The sequence below is a fragment of the Rhinopithecus roxellana genome, chromosome 12 (assembly GCF_007565055.1).
Source record: "Rhinopithecus roxellana isolate Shanxi Qingling chromosome 12, ASM756505v1, whole genome shotgun sequence".
NCBI classification, from domain to species: Eukaryota; Metazoa; Chordata; class Mammalia; order Primates; family Cercopithecidae; genus Rhinopithecus; species Rhinopithecus roxellana.
The window spans coordinates 119,202,186-119,220,361 of record NC_044560.1 but is presented as its reverse complement, the minus strand read 5'-3'; the positions used below and the strand labels follow the sequence as shown (position 1 = coordinate 119,220,361).

Here is an 18,176-nt window from a genome sequence, read left to right as displayed (position 1 = left end):
GGGTGATCATCTCAGTCGGGGCTCTCCCTCTGAATGCAGAAGCATCCTCATACCTCTGTCATCACCACTTAGGACTTCCAAGCTTTAAAGGAAAGGACAGCAACTTTGATATGGGAATGGTGGGGTGAAGAAATCGGGGATCAATAAAATCATTAGACTAAAAGGCTTCTGCACAGCAAAAGAAATAATCAGCAGAGTTAACAGACAGCCCACAGGATCAGGGGAAACCAGTCCCTGATATTTCAACGTAGGTTCTTTTCTATTTTTGCTAAGTGTCAGCTGGTCTGAGAAATAAAGGGAAAGAGTACAAAAGAGAGAAATTTTAAAGCTGGGTGACCAGGGGAGACATCACATGTCAGCAGGTTCCGTGATGCTCCCTGAGCTGTAAAACCAGCAAGTTTTTATTAGCAATTTTCAAAGGGGAGGGAGTGTACGAATAGGGTGTGGGTCACATAGATCACATGCTTCAAGGGCAACAAAAGATCACAAGGTCAGGGTGAAACTAGAATTACTAATGAACTTCCATGTCCTACTGTGCACACATTGTCATTGATAAACATCTCAACAGGGTTCAAGAGCAGAGAATCAGTCTGACTAGAATTCACTAGGCTGGAATTTCCTAATCCTAGCAAACCTGGTGAGCGCTGCAGGAGGCCAGGGTGTGTTTCATCCCTTATCTGCAACTGCATAAGGCAGACACCCCCAGACTGGCCATTTTAGAGGCCCCCCTTCCCACCTCCCTGGGAATGCATTCCTTTCCCAGGGCTGTTAATTATTAATATTCCTTACCAGGGAAAGAATTCAAAGATATTTCTCTTACCCATTTTCAGTAATAAGAGAAATATGGCTCCATCCTGCCTGGCCCACAGGCAGCGAGACTTTAAGGTTATCTCCCTTGTTCCCTGAAAATTTCTGTTATCCTGTTCTTAAGGTGCCCAGATTTCATATTGTTCAAACACACATGCTTTACAAACAATTTGTGCAGTTAATGCAATCATCACAGATCCTGAAGTGACATACATCCTCAGCTTACAAAGATGACAGGATTAAGAGATTAAAGTAAAGACAGGTATAGGAAATTATAAGAATATTGATTGGGGAAGTGATAAATGTCCATGAAATCTTCACAATTTATGTTCTTCTGTCATGGCTGCATCAGGTCCCTCCGTTCGGGGTCCCTGACTTCCTGCAACACCACAGAGTGGGAGAAAATCTTCACAATCTATACATCTAACAAAGGACTCATATTCAGAATCTACAAAGAACATATCAGCAAGAAAAAAAAAATCCCATCAGAAAGTGGGCTAAGGACATATATAGACAATTCCTAAAAGAAGATATGCAAATGTCCAAAAAGCAAATGGAAAAATGCTTGACATGACTAAGTATCAGGGAAATGCAAATCAAAACCTAAAGGAGATACCACCTCACTCCTGCAAGAACAGCTATAATAAAACAATTAAAAAAAATAGGTGTTGGTGAAAAGGTAACACTTTTACACTGTTGATGGAAATGTAAACTGGTACAGCCACCATGGAAAACAGTGTGGAGATTCCTTAAAGAACTAAAAGTAGAACTACCATTTGATGCAGCAATCCCACTACTGGGTATCTACCCTGAGGAAAAGAAGTCATTATATGAAAAAGATACTTGCACACACATGTTTATATCAGCACAATTTGCAATTGTAAAAATATGGAACCAGCCCAAATGCCCATAAATCAACGAGTGGATAAAGAAAATGTGATACACACACACACACACACACACACACCATGGAATACTACTCAGCCATAAAAAAGGAACAAAATAATGGCATTTGCAGTAACCTGGGTGAATTGGAGACTAGTTTTCTTTTTTTTCTTTTGAGACAGAGTCTTGCTCTGTTGCCCAGGCTGGAGTGCAGTGGTGCGATCTCAGCTCACTGCAAGCTCCACCTCCTGGTTTCACGCCAGTCTCCTGCCTCAGCCTCCCAAGTAGCTGGGACTACAGGTGCTGTACCTGGCTAATTTTTTGTATTTTTAGTAGAGACGGGGTTTCACCATGGTCTCAATCTTCTGACCTTGTGATTCGCCACCTCGGCCTCCCAAAGTGCTGGGATTACAGGCGTGAGCTACTGCACCTGGTGGGAGACTATTTTTCTAAGTGAAGTAACTCAGGAATGGAAACCAAACATAGTATGTTCTCACTCATATGTGGGAGCTAAGCTATGAGTACACAAAGGCATAGGAATGATACACAGGACTTTGGGGACTTGGGGGAAATGGTGGGGGGTGGCAAGGGACAAAAGACTATACATTGGGTACAGTGTACACTGCTCGGGTGTTGGGTACACCAAAATCCCAGAAATCACCACTAAAAAGCTTATGTAACCAAACACCACCTGTTCCCCCAAAACTTATTGAAATGAAAATTAAAACCTGAAAAAAAAAAAAGACTAGGTGCGGTGGCTCACATCTGTAATCCCAGCACTTTGGGAGGCCAAGGCAGGTGGATCACCTGAGGACAGGAGTTCAAGACCAGTCTGGCCAACATGGCAAAACCCCATGTCTACTAAAAATACAAAAAGTAGCTGGGCATGGTGGCAGGCACCTGTAATCCCAGCTACCCAGCTACTCAGGAGGCTGAGGCAGGACAATCACTTGAACCCAGGAGGCAGAGCTTGCAGTGAGCTGAGATCACGCCACTGCACTCCAGCCTGGGCAACAGAACAAGATTCTGTCTCAAAAAAATAAAAAAATTAAAACATAGAAAATAAATATATGGGATTAAGAGGGAAGAGAAAGAGACCACCAATAATCAAAGAACAAATAGCAGACATGGAGATGGCCTGAGAAGAGACATAATTTCCAAAGTTATAATAAAGGAAAGACACATTAAATACATGGGAAGACATGCAAATTAGAGAAACTAAGATGAACAGTCAGATGATAAAAAAATAGTCACTAGTAATCAAGGAAATGCAAATTAAAACCGTAAGGTACCATTTCCTGCCCAACAGATTGTCAACAACAGTAACAAAAACACTGATAATAACAAGACTTGGAGAAGAATTTGGAGTTAGGGGCACTTTCATACCCATTGCTCTGGCCAATTGGTACACGCTGGGAACAAACTCAGAAAAACTGAAGATGAATACTCACCATGGCCCAGCAATTCTGTTCTTAGAATGTTCATCACAATGTGTGTGTGTGTGTGTGTGTGTGTGTCTAACACACACACACACAATTGGAAGCAGCTCAAACCTCAACTGTGAGTAGAATGAATAACGTCTTGGATATTCATATCAATATCATTCTGTAGTGAAGAGGAATTAGCATAGAAGCAACTCAACAGATGAACACTAAGATATAGATCAGGAAAAAAAACACATCACAGGTGATGCTTTTATGCAAAATCCTTTTTTTTTTTCCTTTTTTTTGAAACAGAGTCTCACTCTGTCATTCAGCCTGAAGTACAGTGGTGAGATACCAGCTCACTGCAACATCTGCCTACTGGGTTCAAGCGATTCTCCTACTTCAGCCTCCTGAGTAGCTGGGATTACAGGTGCACCCCACCACGCCTGGCTAATTTTTGTATTTTTAGTAGAGACGGGGTTCCACCATGTTGGCCAGGCTGGTCTCAAACTCCTGACCTCAGGTGATCCCCCCGCCTCGGCCTCCCAAAGTGTTGGGATTACAGGCATGAGTCACCACACTTGGCCCTTTTATGTAAAATTCAAAGCAACGCAAAATGATGTGATGCCTGTTTAAGGATACATGGGTAGTAATATTAATACTATACATAAATTAAGGAGCCTGATCAGCCTGATTAAATATGTAATCATAGTGGGGTCGGGGGCAGGGTTAATAAAACCAGTGAGGACAGGGCAAAACAGAACTGATGACTTCTATTTCATAAACGGGATGATGGATACATAGGACTCATTATGCTTGATATATTACAGCATATTAGGTATAAATCCATACTTTTATGTAGATACGTTATTTCTCTTTCATTCTTGGCTGGACCCTTATTGACCTATCTATATAATTACATCGATCACAAGACTTACTTTTGCTCCTACACATGTACCTTCCCTATGACTGCTTTTCTCACAGAAGCACTAAATCTACCAAACCACCACCACCACCACCACCACAACCACAGCCACCAGAAAGACTTACGACAGCCTCTCCATCTGGGCCATGGACGGGTAATACGCCCCACAGTTCTCCAGGGAGATTTTTGTTAGTATGAGAGTCTTTAGATGTCTGTTAACTTGAAGATTACTGCCAAGATCCATCCAAATTCTAGGGGTGGCCAAGCAGTCTTCCAACCTGTAGAAGCCAGACACAAATACTGAGCCGTGGCTCTAGGGAAAATGGTACCCATAGAGCCTCCTGGATCCTACTGTCTCACATCTTGGTCTTCACAGCAGAGACTCAGGGGATTATTCCCAACTTTCCAGCCAGCGCACCTGCACCAAGCTCAGGAACTTCCTACCACGTCATCAGCAGAAAACAACCCACTCTTGGGGTTGTCATCAACTGGAACACAGTAACGACTGAGCTCTAACTCTCTCCATTCAGCTCCTTGAAACACAAATTTCAAAACAAGTTGGCTGGAAAATGATCATGGTGTATATTTATGGGGCCCAATGTAATATTTTCATTTATGTGTACATTATAGAAAGAGTCAATCAAGCTAATTAACATATCCATCATCTCACCAACTTAATTTTTTTGACAGTGAGAATGTTAAAAATCTACTCCTTTAGCAACTTTTTTTTGTTTTTTGTTTTTGAGACGGAGTCTCGCTCTGTCACCCAGGCTGGAGTGCAGTGGCGCGATCTCGGCTCACTGCAAGCTCCACCTCCCGGGTTTACACCATTCTCCTGCCTCAGCCTCCCCAGTAGCTGGGACTACAGGCGCCCGCCACCTCGCCCGGCTAGTTTTTTTTTTTTTTTTTTTTTTGTATTTTTTAGTAGAGACGGGGTTTCACCGTGTTAGCCAGGATGGTCTCGATCTCCTGACCTCGTGATCCACCCATCTCAGCCTTCCAAAGTGCTGGGATTACAGGCTTGAGCCACCGCGCCCGGCCAGCAACTTTGAAGTATCATATTATTATTAGTTAGAGTCACCCTGCTGTGCAGTAGACCTCAATGCTTACTTCTCCTGTCTCATACTTTGTGCATTTATTTGCCAGTCATCATCAAGGTGAAGAACTTAAATTCAGTGACGTCAGGGAATTTTTCCTGAGTCTCACGGCCACTGTCTTCTCAGGCAGGATTTCGGCCGCAAGGTGGGCTGTTTATACAAAGACATTCAGTGAAGCATTGTGCTTACCACCCTCCAGGTTCCAGCCACCTGAGCTTTCTGTTCTGTGCAAGAAAGGTAATGAAATGCAGAGATTATCCAAGCTACATTCAGCTCTGTTGGATGTAAAGGAGCAACGCTGGCAGATGAATACAAAACAAGAGGTCATACAAATTCTGTTGAGAGAAGGTTCACACATGGAAAGGCTGGAAAGTGGGGTCTGAACTAAAAGTGGAGCTACCATTCGATCTTTGGGCAACTACACAAAGGAAAAGAAGTCTTTATGTGAAAAAGACACTTTCACATGCATGTTTATAGCAACACAATTCACAATTGCAAAGATATGGAACCCACTTGAGTACCAAAGAGTGGATAAGGAAAATGTGGTATATACACACCACGGAATACTACTCAGTCATGACAAAGGAATGAAATGATGTCTTTTGCAGCAACTGGGATGGAGCTGGAGGCCATTATTCTAAGTAACTCAGGGATGGAAAACCAAACATTGTATGTTCTCATTTACAGGTGGGAGCTAAGCTATGATGATGCAAAGGCATAAGAATGATATAATAGACTCAGGAGATTGGGGTTGGGGTGAAGGTTGGAAGGAGGTGAGGGATAAAAGACTACCCAAGGGGGACAGAGTACACTACTCGGGTAACAAGTGTACTAAATTCTTAGAAATCACCACTAAAGAACTTATCCATGTAACCAAAAACCACCTGTACCCTAAAAACTATGAATATAAACAAAACAAAAAAGTAGAGTCTGAGTAGGGGCATGGCAGTACATGTTTAACCACTGCTGTTCTAGAGAAGGGAGTCCTGAGGTGCAGTGTTTGCCAGTGCCTGTGGTGTAAATGCCTCTGCCATGGCTGCTTTTCAACTCACTGTGGGAGGTCACTGAGTGAGGAGCTGGGAGGAGGTGCAGAGCAGTGCCCCATGACATCCTGTTTCCACCAAATGGGTACGGTAGACTGGGCAGCAGCCCCAGGGCAGTGGTCGGGAGCTGGCAAGCGGTGGCTCGTGGGCCTCCTCTGGAGTGCCACTTGGTTTTCTACAGCATTATCAACTAAGAATGTTTTTAAATAAAACATTATTTTATTTTATTTATGATTTTTTTTTTTGAGACAGAGTTCTGCTCTTGTTGCCCAGGCTGGAGTGCAATGGCACGATCTCGGCTCACCACATCCTCCACTTCCTGGATTCAAGCGATTCTCCTGCCTCAGCCTCCTCAGTAGCTGGGATTGCAGGTGTGTGCTACCACAACTGGCCAATTCTGTATTTTTAGTAGAGGCAGGGTTTCACCATGTTGGTCAGGCTAGTCTCAAACTCCTGACCTCAGGTGATCCACCCACCTCGACCTCCCAAAGTGCTGGGATTACAGGCATGAGCCACTGTGCCCGGCCTATTTTATTTTTTTTTTTTGAGATGGAGTTTTTGCTCTGTCACCCAGGCTGGAGTGCAATGGAGCAATCTTGGCTCACTGCAACCTCTGCCTCCCGGATTCAAGCAATTCTCCTGTTTTGGCCTCCTGAGTAGCTAGGATTACAGGTGCGCACCACCACACCCGGCTAATTTTTGTATTTTTAGTAGAGATGGGGTTTCGCCGTGTTGCCCAGGCTGGTCTCAAACTCTCAACTTCAGGTGATGCACCCGCCTCAGCCTCCCAAAGGGCTAGGATTACAGGCATGAGCCACCGTCTCCAGCCCCCACAAAAATTTTTAAATGGTTAAAAAATTATTAAAAGAAGAATATTTTGTGACATATGAAAATTATATTAAATTCACGTTTCAGTGTACATAAAGTTTTATTGGAACATAGCTGTATCCATTTGTTTACCTACGAACTCTGGCAGCCTTGGTACTGCAATGGCAGAGTGGAGCCATCAGGACAGAGACGGCATGGCCCCAGAGGCCAAAAGTGTTTCTTATCTGGCTTGTCATAGAAAAAGTTTGCTGAACCCTAGCAGGGATAATAATGAACCATAAAATAATTAGGAAACAATGCATTTTGATAATCTATGACTCTTGTTGTTTAATATATTTGTAAGCCTGTGATTTCATTTTTAAAAACGTTAACAACTGGCTCATGAAATTCTCGAATGATGAAAAATTGGAACACTAAGCATGTGGGAGTCATTTATATCTCACTGCTCAAGGTCATCGCCAAGGTCTGATTGAAAAAATTCAAAACATTGCAGCCTTAGGCATAAATGGGTTAACAGGTTAAAAAAGAATAAGACCTAGTATTCACGAGCACAACAGAGGAACTATAGTTAATAATAAATTGTACATTCCAAAATAACTAAAGTATAAATCAATTGTTTGTAAAACAAAGGATAAATGTTTGAAGGGCTAGATCTCCCATTCTCCAAGATGTGATTATTTCACACTGCATGCTTGAACCAAAACATCTTATGTACACCACAAATATATATACCTATGTATTCACAAAACTTAAAATAAAAAGTTAGAAAATATCCAGCTTTCACAATCCAGTAGGAGGTGCTCCAGTTCACCACTGGGGCTCAGGTTTCCTGGTATCAGATGGATCTAGAACATGGTCAAATAGTACTTTTTTTTTTTTTTTTTTCTTCAGACTGAGTCTCGCTCTGTCACCCAGGCTGGAGTGCGGTGGTGCGATCTTGGCTCGCTGCAACCTCCACCTCCCAGGTTCAAGCGATTATCCTGCCTCAGCCTCCCGAGTACCTGAGATTACAGCCCATAATTACAGTAGCTGAGATTAGCCTGCCATCACACCAGTTAATTTTTTGTATTTTTAGTAGAGATGGGGTTTCACCATGTTGGCCAGGCTGGTCTCTTGACCTTGTGATCCTCCCGCCTTGGCCTCCCAAAGTGCTGGGATTACAGGCATGAGCCACCGCGCCTGGCCCAAATTGTACTTTTAAAGTTGAACAAAGCCAACAGCAGATCAATGAAAAGAGAGAGGAAAACTGAGCCTCTCAACACCACCCCTGAAAAGACCATCCCGGTACCCCGATTCCCGCTCTGCCCGCCGTCTCAAATCTCACCTGAGACATTGCAGACAGCACAGGGGGGATCTCAGCGCTCTGCATAGAAGCTTCATGGCGTTGGAGTCCACTTCCACACGTTGTATTTCCAAGTATCTCAGATGCTGGTTCCCCGTCAAAACACCGATTAAGTCCTGGTTCAACACAGTGCTATTCACACGCCTTAAGCTGGAGAGGGAAGAGCGTCTCCTTGGAATAGGGTCCTGTCCACATTGGTAGAATTCTGTGGCCTCACAAAGGAGGCTCCCGGAAGCTACAGCTGCACGTGGGACAGGTGCGGTCCCACCCTCAGGGGGTTTACAACTGAATTCAGGACGCAAACATTAAAGAGTGATACAAACGTGTGATTATTCAGGTCCTATCCTGGGAAAACTGTAAGTCAAAATGAATGGCTATATTTTCTTTATCCGGTCTGTCACTGATGGGCATTTGGATTGGAACCATCATTCTCAGCAAACTAACACAAGAACAGAAAACCAAACGCCGCACGTTCACACGTGTAAGTGGGAGTTCAACAAGAGAACACAAGGATGCAGGGAGGGGAACATCACACGCCCGGGCCTGTCGGAGGCTGGGGAGCAAGGCGAGGGAGAGTATTAGGATAAACACCTAACCTAGATGATGGGTTGATGGGTGCAGCAAACCACCATGGCACGTGCATACCTATGTAACAAACCTGCACTTTCTGTATATGTACCCCAGAACTTAAAGTATAATTAAAAATTTTTTTTTAAATGAATGACTTAGCTGGGCGCAGTGGCTCACACCTGTAATCCCAGCACTTTGGGAAGCCGAGGCGGGCGGATCAGGAGATCGAGACCATCCTGGCAAACACGGTGAAACCCCGTCTCTATTAAAAATACAAAAAAATTAGCCAGGCGTGGTGGCGGGTGCCTGTAGTCCCAGCTACTCGGATGGCTGAGGCAGGAGAACGGTGTGAACCCGGGAGGCGGAGCTTGCAGTGAGCCGAGACTGTGCCACTGCTCTCCAGCCTGGGTGACAGAGTGAGAGTCTGTCTCAAAAAAAAAAAAAAAAAAAAAAAGAATGACTCATAGGATCAGAATTCAATTAGGCTAAGGTCTGTGAAGGCTTTCCTAAAGCAAAGGGAATGTCACCCTATTCCTGAAGGATTCAGAGGACTGTTTTTCCCCACACTCTCCTAAAATCATGCTTTTTGTTTTAAAATTTTTATTTATATTTCTTTATTTTAATAACAAAGCTCAGCTATTTTTTTTCCCCTTGTGAGACAGAGTCTCACTCTGTTGCCCAGGCTGGAGTGCAGTGGCCTGATCTCAGCTCACTGCAACCTCTGCCTCCCGGATTCAAGTGATTCTCCTGCCTCAGCCTCCCAAGTAGCTGGGACTATAGGCACCCACTACCACAGCTGGCTAATTTTTGTATTTTTAGCAGAGACAGGGTTTTATTACGTTGGCCAGGCTGGTCTTGAACTCCTGACCTCAAGTCATCCATCTGCTTTGGCTTCCCAAAGTGCTGGGATTACAGGCATGAGCTACCACACCCGGCCTACAAAGCTCAACTTTCTGATCTACTTTCTTTTTTGAAAAAGTTTTGTAGATATGGGGTCTCACTATGTTGTCCAGGCTGCTCTTCCACTGGTGGCCTCAAGTGATCCTACTGCCTCAGCCTCCCAAAATGTTGGGATTACAGTCATGAGCTACCACTGCTTGCCATCATGCTCCTTTTCTAAAACTAGGGACACAGATTTGCTCTGCACCTCTAATGCTTATGTTCGATGCTGAATCTCTTTCTAATTAGTTGTTTAAAAACAGTTTGCTTGAGGTATAATTGATATACAAAACCCTGCATATATTTAATATATACAATTTGATGAGTTTGGACTATGCAGATATTCGTGACGCCATCATCACAATGGAGGTGGCTAACTAGTTCTTTTTTTTCCTTTTCTTTTTTTTTTTTTTTTTGAGACAGTCGTGCTCTGTGACCCAGGCTGGAGTGCAGTGGCACAATCTTGGCTCACTGCAACCTCTGCCTCCCAGGTTCAAGCAATTGTCCTGCCGCAGCCTCCCACATAACTGGGATTACAGACGCATGCCACCACACCCAGCTAATTTTTTTTTTATATTTTTAGTAGAGACAGGGTTTCACCGGGTTGCCCAGGCTGGTCGCAAACTCCTGAGCTCAGGCAATCTGTCTGCCTCGGCCTCCCAAAGTGCTGGGATGACAGGCGTGAGCCACCGCGCCTGGCCAACTAACTAGTTCTTCTGCATTCAATCAGTCCATGAGGAGGGGCCCTTCTGTGCAACATGGAGTTCAGAACTGAGTTCTCAGCTCAGTTCAACAGCCCTAGCCGCACCACCTTTCACAAGTCACGTAACCTCCCTAAAGTTCAGCTTCAGGTCTAGGAGGGAGAGCACACGACGTGTTCTCCCTAGGATGGCTGTGAGAATTCATGCCGTGAACTTCTCAGCCCAGTGTTTATCACACAGTAGGCACCCAGTAAGCAGGAGCGAATAATCATTATGGTAACAGGAGAGAACATATATCTGATAATGGCCAGGAGCCACGTGGATGCCTGGTGGCTTATTTCAAGGAAGGGGCCAGTGGTTCACATGGTGAATTATTGGGTTTTTGGATCTTAAAAACTCTAGAGAGACAGCATATGGAGTAGTGGCTAAGAGAACTGATTCTGGAGCCGAATTTGACTGCTTAGTAATGATGTAACCTTGTGCCTCAGTTTCTTCATCTGTGAAGTAGGGACACCTACTGCTTGGGGTGAGTTTTAAGAGCATTCACGTGCAAAGAACCTAAGATAGCCTAGCAGATGGTGGGCAATGCATACACATTCACTCTTACATTGTTAAAAATAGTGGCTGGGTGCGGTGGCTCACACTTATAATCCCAGCACTTTGGGAGGCTGAGACGGGTGGATCACTTAAGATCAAAAGTTTAAGCCGGGTGCGGTGGCTCAAGCCTGTAATCCCAGCACTTTGGGAGGCCGAGACAGGCGGATCACGAGGTCAGGAGATCAAGACCATCCTGGCTAACATGGTGAAACTCCATCTCTACTAAAAAATACAAAAAACTAGCCGGGCGAGGTGGCGGGCTCCTGTAGTCCCAGCTACTCGGGAGGCTGAGGCAGGAGAATGGCGTAAACCCGGGAGGCGGAGCTTGCAGGGAGCTGAGATCCAGCCACTGCACTCCAGCCCAGGCGACAGAGCGAGACTCCGTCTCAAAAAAAAAAAAAAAAAAAAAAAAAAAAAAAAAAAAGATCAAAAGTTTGAAACCAGCTTGGGCAACATAGGGAGATCTTGTCTCTACAAAAAAATTTTAAAAAAAATTAGCTGGGCAATGGTGGGATATGTCTGTGCCCCAACTACATGAAAGGCTGAGGTGGGAAGATTGCTTGAGCCCAGGTCAAGGTTGCAGTGAGCCACAATCATGCCACTGTACTCCAGCCTGGGCAAGAGAGCAAGATCACACTTGGGGGTTCAAACATGCCCTCTTTGGTGAGGCTTACCCTACACAGGCACCTGCTAATGGTGGTGAGTTAGAGAAGCACAGTGTTGGTGAAGATGAGCTTTGGGCTGTCTGTGGTGGAGTGCTTTACCTAAGGCTTGTCAGCTGCAGGATCTTAGACAAATCACTTAACCTCTCCAGTTCTCACTTTGCTAAAAAAAAAAAAAAAAAAAAAAAAAAAAAAAAATGGGGGCTGGGCGTGGCAGCTCACATCTGTAATCCCAGCACCTTGGGAGGCTGAGGAGGGCAGATCACCTGAGGTCAGGAGTTCCAGACCAGTCTGACCAACATGGTGAAACCCCATCTCTACTAAAAATACAAAAACTAGCTGGGCGTGGTGGTGCACGCCTGTAGTCCCAGCTACTCGGGAGGCTGAGGCAGGAGAATCACTTGAACCTGGGATGGGGAGGTTGCAGTGAGCTGAGATCCCCCCACTGCACTCTAGCCTGGACAACAGAGCGAGACTCCATTTTTTAAAAGAAGGGGGAATAATGGTATATATTAATACTTTAAAGGAATGCAGCAGTGAACCATACTCAGTGCTCAGGTCACACGTGGCTTCCATAAGGCAGTGTACCTTCACAGAGTAACCACCACACCCTGGGTCACGCAGTGCTGGTTCCGCTTCAGGGACAGTCCTACGGGCTTCGCAAGAAGGACTGCATTTAATCTCTCCGTCATGATCATTTAATTTTATTTATTTCTTGTTTGAGACAGGGCCTCACTCTGTCACCCAGGCTGGACTGCAGTGGCCAGTTCATGACTCACCATCACTGCAACCTCTGCCTCCTGGGCTCGGGTGATCCTCCCACCTCAGCCTCCCAAGTAGCCGGGACTGGTCTCGAACACCTGAGCTGAAGTGAATAGGCATGAACCACAGCACCGGGCTGATCATTTTATGGACGGACACGTTGACACACATCAGGGAGATGTCAGGAATTCCACGACCCGCTGTATACGCCATTCACTTAAGGACACAGAGCTATTAGGTTGGTGCAAATGTCACTAATGGCAAAAACTACAATGGCATTTGCACCAATCTAAGAGTGACTAGAGACAGGTCGAGCCGGCAGCCTGGCTCCAGTTTGTGGTTTCCCTCACCACGTACCCCATGACTCACTCCTCCCATGCCTCTGTCCAAGGCTGGACATGGGTGCCTTCGGGAAGTCTAGTGTGAGTGGAAAGGGAATGAAGAAAGTAGATGGGAAACAGACCATCTCCATAGAATTCCTTCCAGTGGGATTTGTGTTATACTCACAGTAACTTTTGCAGTTTACACTGAGGGTGCTTCAGTGCAGCAGCAAGAGCCTTCCAAAAAGGAGGCTCCAAAACACTGTTGGTCACAGTCAGGACTTCCAGCTTATCATTCGTTGCAAACACAGAGCATAAGTCTTGCCACCAGCCATGGAGCGCTTTACTCTCTGGTGCTCTGCATGGAAGGGAGAAGAGAGAAAACACCTTTTTGTTAAACTGGAGAAAACCTACTTGGAAGCCCAGGGCTGGTGTTCCCTATTCAGGTTAGGGCCATAGGCCTCTGGTGACTCTAAGATGTCCTCATTTAAATAAAGCACTCAGAAAAACCATCATGAGATTTCTCATTTCATTCCTGGAAGACTCATGGCCTCAAATAAGAGCCCTGTCTGTTGCCATGACTTGGAAAAAAGGAAGTTGCTTTTATTTTGTATTTATTTTTTTGAGACAGGGTGTCACTCTGTCGCGCAGGCTGGAGTGTAGTGGTCTGAACACAGCTCACTGCAGCCTCTAACTCCCGGGCTCAGGCGGTCCACTCCAGCTTCCTGAGGAGCTGGGGTTACAGGCACACGCCACGACACCTAACTCATTTTTGTATTTTTTGTTGAAGCAGGGATTCTCCATGTTACCCAGGCTGGTCTTGAATTCCTGGGCTCAAGCGATCCTCCTAGCTTGGTCTCTCAAAGTACTAGGGTTACTGGCTGAATCACCGTGCCTAGACAGGAATTGCCTTTTTAATTACATGGGATTTATGTAGGGGGCAGAGATTGAATTATATTCTGTACCTCCATTCTTACCCTGTGTATATACAATTCTTATTCTTTAAAAAAAACATATAGGATCAGAATAAAGGAAAAATTAATCTTTTTGACACAGTGAGTATAAGAAAGAAAAATCCAGAGCTAGAGTGGCATGTAGTTTGGCTGTAGAAGGACCTGCTGACTTTCTCTTTCATTCTTCCCCATACAGTCCTTTCAGGGAGGCTGACCAAGATACACATGTGAAGACTGCTGTTGGTTGCATTAAAGAAATAGTTGAAAGTGGCCAGGCACGGTGGCTCACATTGTAATCCCAGCACTATGGGAGGCCAAGGCAGGCAGATCATAAGGCCAGGAGTTCGAGCCCAGCCTGGCCAATATAGTGAAACCCTGTCTCTACTAAAAATACAAAAAAGATTAGCCGGGTGTGGTGATGGACACCTGTAATCCCAGCTACTTGGGAGGCTGAGGCAAAGAGAATTGCTTGAACCTGGGAGGCGGAGGTTGCCGTGAGCCAAGATCGTGCCATTGCACTCCAGCCTGGGCAACAGAGAAAGATTCCATATCAAAAAAAAAAAAAAGAAAGAAAGAAATAGTTGAAAGCAACCCAAAAGTCTATCAAGGGGGAAATAGTTTAATCATCTCTAGCACACCTATTTTTCAAAGAATACTTCATTGAAAAGGTGTGCATAGACATTGCCAAGACACAAAGATGAAAAGAGTAATTTTTAGAATATTTACAGTAGCACGTAGTTTTTGCATAAAATTTAAATCCCATGAAATGGATTCATCCATTTTTGCATCCACCAAATACATAGAAATGCAAATAAGTAGGAATGATATCAACTCCCTCCAGGAACCCACACAAAAATGATCAGTGGACTAATCAATGTGAAAGAAATGTGTCATGTCTTAAGATTTCTGTGGATGTCAGGGCTTAAGACTATGCAGCGTCATAGAAAGACATTGTGATTCACTGTGACTAGATTCTTGAGGTCTTAGTTGGGTGACTGACAGTTATCACCAAGTTGAACATCAAGCTCTGGTGTTTATTCCGGAACCTCCCTAATAACAGGTCCTCGGGGACTGGAGGGCTCCTTGAATGTGATTTTGTGGCGTGCGTTGGAATTGCCCACGTAAGTTGGGAGTAGACATAAGAAAAACATGGTTTGGTGTAGCCATTCAATATTGGAGTGAATAGAATTCATTCTACCTGTGGCACGCCTGGTCTCACGAGCAGCTGAACAGGTAGGCCTCCGTCACAACTGTTTTGGCACTGACTGGGTGGATAAGTTAAATCTTAAAAGCTGACAGAGCCAGAGCCCTCATAGGAAGGCTGAAATGTAACAAAAGCCCACCAAGAGTTTTGCTCAGGCTTTTCCTGGGCCTTGAGGTATGACAAGATAATGAAGAAACTCTCAACGGGACCCATTCAGAATTAAACAAGTTTTTGTTGGGGGTCTGAAGGATCTCCCCAGACCTTCACAAACAAATTTTATTGGGGTCTGAAGGAACTCCCCAAGCCTCCATGATTTAGTGGGAGACAAGATAAGGATAATCACCCCAGCACCTGGACTTATCTAGTTAAGTATATTTACTGAGGTTCCAGAGGGAGGTCTACAGGACTCAGACCTTAGTTATAGATTAAAAGAAGTTAATCACTTATGTCTTTAGAGGAATACACACTTACATGTAAACATATAGCTAGAAGGCATATAAGCTCTGGAAAGCTTTATAATTTTTAGTTGGTCTGGTGATATTTCTTGGCCTTCGCCCTGTAACCAGTTACAGAAATAAACTCTCTTCTTTTGCAGTTCATCTGTGTCTCGTTATTGGGCTGTGAGAATAAGCAGCCCGACCCCCAGTTTGGGTCAGGGACATACCCAAGAAATACGAAGTTTCCCTGGAAAGTAGCTTAGTGATATCCATGCTGATAAAGTTATAGATGTGATGTGTACATATCTTGTGATGCAGCAATTCCTTTAAAAAATATATATACCCTGGTGACGGGGCACAGTGGCTCACGCCTGTAATCCCAGCACTTTGGGAGGCCAAGGCAGGCAGATCATGAGATCAGGAGATCGAGACCATCCTGGCTAACATGGTGAAACCCTGTTTCTACTAAAAATACAAAAAATTAGCCGGGCGTGGTGGTGAGCACCTGTAGTCCCAGCTACTCGGGAGGCTAAGGCAGGAGAATGGCGTGGACCCAGGAGGCGGAGCTTGCAGTGAACCGAGATCGCGCCACTGCACTCCAGCCTGGGCGACAGAGCAAGACTCCATCTCAAAAAAAAAACCAAAACAAAAAACAAAGGAAAAACAAAAAATAATCCCTGGCTGGGCATGGTGGCTCATGCCTGTAATCCCAGCACTTTGGCAGGCAGAGGCGAGAGGATTGCATGAGCCCAGGCGTTCAAGACCAGGCTGGGTAACAAAGTGAGCCCCTCATCTCTACAAAAAATAATACCATAAATAAAAATATATGCTAGAGCAGGGGTTGGGAAACTTTTCCTGTAATTGACCAGGTAGCAAATATATTCAGCTTTTCTGGCAGTGAATTTCCCGGCAATGACTCGGTCCTGCCACGGCAGTGGGGTAGCAGTCACAGACAATATGTCACAAGCATGGCCAGGCTCCAATCAAACTGCATTTACCTAAACAAGCAGAAAAAGCTGGGTTTGGCCTCCTGGTTGTAGCTTGCTTACCTCTGCCCCGGAGGAACTCAGCCATGGCTGAGGAGACCTGCACACTGCCCGTCGTGGTGAAGAACGGAACAGAACTTAAATTACTTAAAATTTAAATATCTCATCACATAAGGAGAGACCAACTTTTATCCACACACTAGACCAGTCTATGTCTAGGATGAACATTAGCGCTACATATCCGTATGCTGAAGACTTAGGCAGTCTTCATGGAAAGACAGGAATCTGGAAGAGATTGTGGTTCCTTTTTGCAGAGCAGTTAAGGAACAAGAAGGCATTTCCCTTATGCAGCAGGACAATGTGCCCCCTCTCACCAGGAGTCAGTCTAAATTGCCTCTCTCTTCTCATCATAGCCATTGGGGTCAAATTTTAGTTTGTCTTAGCTTCGACCAAACATGTGACCCAGGACAAGGTGCTTCGTACACCTTCAGTGCATCATGGAGTTGGAGACAGAAATAATTCACATCAAGTAAGTGTTTGACATTGTGTCTGCCATATGGCAAATGCCAAATAAATATCAACCGATACGAAGAAATGAGTAGTGAGCGCTTTTTTCCACTTCTTAAGAAAAAGAAATCCATTATATTTGCCAAAATAGAGATCTGCCAGAAGAGTTTTGGTCGAGTGGAGGGGATGAGGAATTACTTGAGTAGTAACAGTTTGTATCTACTTAGCACTAAATGAAGGACTGGACTTATTCAGTGTGTTTTAGATTTTAACATGTTTAACAACCTTCTGAGGTACATACTTTTTTTTTTTCTAAGATAGTGGCGTGATCTCGGCTCACGGCAGCCTCTGCCTCCTGAGTTCGAGTGATTCTCCTGCCTCAGCCTCCCGCGTAGCTGGGATTACAGGTGCCCACCATCATGCCTGGCTAATTTATGTGTGTGTATATATATATATATATATATATATATTTTTTTTTTTTTTTTTTTTTTTTTTGAGACGGAGTCTTGCTCTGTCGCCCAGGCTGGAGTGCAGTGGCGCGATCTCAGCTCACTGCAAGCTCCGCCTCCCAGGTTCACATTCTCCTGCCTCAGCCTCCTGAGTAGCTGGGACTGTAAGTGCCTGCCACCACGCCTGGCTAATTTTTCTGTGTTTTTAGTAGAAATGGGGTTTCACCATGTTGGCCAGCCTGGTCTCGAACTCCTGGCCTCAAGTGATCCACCTGCCTTGGCCTCCCAAAGCGCTGGGATTACAGGCACGAGCCACGGCACCCAGCCTGTTTCTTTTAATTCAAGATGGACAAGATATTTTTACACGGAACGAAAGACCGGGTGTACTGTCTGATATGGTAGCTACTAGCTGCATGTCGCTATCTACACTTACATTCACTAAAGTTACATAAAATGTAGATGTTCATTCACTCGGTCACACCAGCCACATTCCAAGAGCTCAGAGGTCGCATGTGGCTAGTGGGTCCCGTATTGGGTAAGACAGATTCAGGATGTCTCCATCATCACCTTAAGTTCCACTGGGCAGCACTTTCCTTGAAACAAAAAGTTCCTGATACACAAAAGTAGGAGTGAGGCTGGGTGCAGTGACTCGTGCCTGTAATTCCAGTGCTTTAGGAGGCCAAGGTGGGAAGATTGCTTGAGGCCAGGAGTTGGAGATTAGCCTGGGTGACATGGAGA

General features: G+C 44.8%; 1 protein-coding gene across 1 annotated transcript in view; it reads right to left on the bottom strand.

Annotated features, from left to right (window-relative positions):
• Window positions 1-18,176, bottom strand: part of NLRP8 (NLR family pyrin domain containing 8) — a 48,550-nt gene that overhangs the window by 20,544 nt on the left and 9,830 nt on the right. Inside the window, exons 4-6 of the mRNA XM_030942359.1 lie at window positions 13,090-13,260; window positions 8,334-8,501; window positions 4,167-4,319 (exon numbers count right to left, since the gene is read on the bottom strand). Coding sequence (XP_030798219.1) covers window positions 4,167-4,319; window positions 8,334-8,501; window positions 13,090-13,260 — 492 coding nt within the window. The remainder of the gene's footprint in view (window positions 1-4,166; window positions 4,320-8,333; window positions 8,502-13,089; window positions 13,261-18,176) is intronic.